Source organism: Aplysia californica, unplaced genomic scaffold (genome assembly GCF_000002075.1).
Source record: "Aplysia californica isolate F4 #8 unplaced genomic scaffold, AplCal3.0 scaffold00057, whole genome shotgun sequence".
Taxonomy (NCBI): domain Eukaryota; kingdom Metazoa; phylum Mollusca; class Gastropoda; order Aplysiida; family Aplysiidae; genus Aplysia; species Aplysia californica.
The window spans coordinates 1,619,493-1,623,050 of record NW_004797327.1 but is presented as its reverse complement, the minus strand read 5'-3'; the positions used below and the strand labels follow the sequence as shown (position 1 = coordinate 1,623,050).

The following is a 3,558-nucleotide window of genomic DNA, read 5'->3' as shown; positions in this document are numbered from 1 at the left end:
CCCCGAAAAAACCCAAACAAAAACAACAACAACCCCAAAACAAACAAACAACAAAACAACAACAAAACAACAACAACCAACAACCGTATTTTATACCATACCGGGCATGATTGTCAGACCATTTCCTCATAAAGTCAATATTTTAGTTTTCTCAAAACGAGACTTTTCTCTATACTTTTTTGACTAACTCCACTATTTTTCGTCCAAACTTCAAGAAATATTCACTGAATGAAGAAAAGATGTAATGCTAAAAATTTGTCTGTTGAATTTATGATATATAGAATAATTTTTTTTCGGTGGTGTCTGGAGTGTGGATTTTCAGTGATTTTTTGCAAACTTGAATGCTACCCCAGGAAAAAATTCCTAAAAAATATTCTAATTCGTTTAGGAAAAAAACAACAGACAGGTTTTAGATCTAATGTTTGTAAACACGCATGCAAAATCCAATGTGGCCGCCGTATCCATGGAAATGAAACTTTTTTCTCCAATTTGATTGCGGATTTTAAGACTCCTTACTATGCTTGTTATATGTGTGAAATATGGTAAAATTTTGTCCGGTAATAAGTGAGATAGCCTTCAGGTGTAGCCCCCCCCCCTTTAACTGGCACATCTGCGTTCCTGCATCTGCCTGCAAGTTTCTTTGTGGTTTCGTACTGTCCTCTCATGTTTCCTGCCCCTGTTGCTTCCTCTGCCTCGCGCGTTAGGTCATCTACATAGTTTATTTTGTTTTTCCGTATGTTGACTATTACATCCTTCATTGCTTTGGAGTATTCTTCTGAGGCCTTTGCTTTGGCTGCTCTAGTCGTGCTCCTGTTTACATGATCCTTTTCCTTTTCCCTGTCCTCTATCTTCATCAGAGTGGTGGCAGATAACCACGGCTTGTGCTCACGTTTCCGTTTCTCCAGTACCTCTTGACTGACAGTGGTCCAGCCTATTTTATATTGCCTCCCATGTTTCTTCCACGCTTCTATCCTCGCCTGTTGGAACCTGTTCTTAACTGCTACATTAAACCCTTCTCTTGACGATGGCTCTCTCAGAAATTACACGTTGTACCGGCAGCTATGATTGACAATCCCCTGTCTTTGCTTTAGTTTTAATCGGATTGTTGAAATGAGCAGATGACGGTCAGAAGCTACGTCGGCACCCCTGTAAACTCTAACATCCCTTATTGATCTCCTGAAGTTCTTGTTGACACATACATGTATGTGGTCCATTTGGTTTTCAGTTTGTTGGTCTGGAGACACCCATGTTGCGTAGTGTATCTGATTTTGTGGGAGAACAGTGTTCCTCCTATGATGAGCCCATTTGTAGCACATATTTCTACAAATAGTTCTCCATTCTCGTTTCTGACTCCAAGTCCGTGTTTCCCCATGATTTCCTCAAAGCCTACATAGGGGACTCTCTTTGCCTAGAGGTTAAGGTGTTGGCCTCTCATTCAAAGGTCCCGGATTCAAAACCGGGTAGCGACCGAAATATTTTTCCCTCTAACATTGTCTCCTTTCTCCTCTAGCAATGTTCCGTCGTCCGCTTTCGTCTCCTCTTTCTGCCCCCAGCCCCTCACCTCCTTTCCCCCCTTTTCCGGGCCCCTGACTCTTTCTGGAGCCTTTCTATTGCTACTCCTTTGCTCCTTCTTACTGCTGTCTTTCAGCCACACCCCTGATCTTCAGGTAGCAAAGATCTACATCTAGCCTTCTCGGACAAGGGCGAAAAATCTCGGAGAGCGCGTGTGCAAGTTGCGCTCATTAAAGATCCCTTGGTGATCTAAAATCGATAAGAAGAGGCTTCGGCCGCCACCCAGGCAAAATTCAAAATTTCCTACCAAATGAAAATGTTTGATGTGTCCCGCGCGCTCATTTGACCTAAAGCAGTTGCGAGCGCCGTGAAACACTTACCAAAAAAAAGTCTACATTGCTACTGCCAACCTTAGCGTTGAAGTCTCCCATTACAATCAAGATGACTTTCCTTCTAACCTGGTCAATAGTATTTTGTAGCATTTTGTAGACACACCCTGGCTCTTATCATTGGTGGGGGATATCCCTGGCTAACATGAAGGTTGATGTCCAATTTCTCTGAACCGAATTCGGCTGATAGTAGTCGTGGACCCTCTGCTTTCCATCCTATCAAAGCCTACTTGGCCTGTGTTGATAACATAATACCTACTCTTGTATGTGGTGAGTTTTCCTCCGGATGACAACAGTAGAGAATTGTTTCCCCTGATGCAAGTTTGCATTCCCCAGCATTTGTCCCTCTCGTCTCACAAAGACCCAACATGTCCAGTTGGTAGCCCCCCATCTCGCTTGCATCCTGCAGTGCCTTCCCTGCCTCGTAAATTGTACGAACATTCCAGGTGGCAAGTCTGGTGGTTCTTCTGGTCGACAGGAGGTTTCTCGGCTTGGTGGCTTCCTTTCTGCATCAATCAACACTCTTTTTTCTCTCCTCTCTTCAGTGATGAAGTTCCTTCATCCTACAGAACTTGCAGTCGTGTTGTTTCGGCTGTTTATATATTTTTAGCTGTTTTTGTTTTGTTTTACGGGAAAGGGCTGCTAACCCTTTGCTCAACAGACCTTAGTCGCTTTCTACGACATGCGCGGTACGGATATAGTAGTCCTATTCTTCGCGCCTCTGGCTCTTGGACAGGACCCCAGGAACCACACGGGTTACTTTTGGTGGTGTAGAAACGATATTGTATCTCTGTCTCCCTCTCACTCTTTTTGTGTCTGTCTCTGTTTATTTCTGTCTCAGTCTCTTTCTCTCTCTATCTCTATTATCTGTCTTCCTCCTCCCTTCCTCTCTCCCTCCCTCCCTCTCTGTCTGACTGTCTGTCTGTCTGTCTGTCTGTCTGTCTGTCTGTCTGTCTGCCTGTCTATCTGTCTGTCTGTCTGTCTGTCCCCCCCCTTTCTCTATCTCTCCCTCTTTCTCTCTCTCTCTTTCTCTCTCTCTCCCTCTCTCTCTCTCTCTCTCTCTCTCTCTCTCTCTCTCATAATACAAACATGAACAGAAACACACACACATTCCAACATCAAACCGTCTTTTCCTTTGACAATTCCTAACCCGTTATGTTGATGCTTCAGGTTTTCACGGGAAGACGAACATGGAGTCGTTGGAGATAGACCAGTGGCTCAATCTGAAGCAAGATTTTTTCTCTGAGATTCGCAAAGCAGTGGTGGAGAAAGACGCAGAGAAACAGGTTAGTACTTAAAACAAATTATGGTAGGGTAGAACTTGACGTGTCGCCAGCCAAAGGTGTGTGATTGTGTGTTTTTTAAAATGTAGGTGTTATTACTTACGTCGTCGTAATTTATGTCAATGGCCAAAGGGGGGGGGGGGGGGGGTAGTAAAGCGTACGCATGAGCAGTTTCTTAGCAAAAGTGTGCTATATAAAAATAAAGTTTATTTATTAATATTATTGTATTGTCAACCTTACTTGGGCTTTAAACAGCATGAATGAAATTCGGCGCAAATACCCATAGTTATTAATATGTTGTGGAAGGCAAGCTAAAAAAAGATAGATAGATAGATAGATAGATAGATAGATAGATAGATAGATAGATAGATAGA

At 43.2% G+C, this 3,558-nt stretch overlaps 1 protein-coding gene across 2 annotated transcripts in view; it reads left to right on the top strand.

The window, feature by feature from the left end:
* Positions 1-3,558, top strand: part of LOC101858841 (probable glutathione S-transferase 7) — a gene marked incomplete in the record, with an annotated part of 12,484 nt that overhangs the window by 7,324 nt on the left and 1,602 nt on the right. For both annotated transcript variants that reach the window (XM_005093082.2, XM_013079613.1), the window contains 1 exon segment: positions 3,072-3,187. In XM_005093082.2, the coding sequence (XP_005093139.2) occupies positions 3,072-3,187 (116 nt within the window).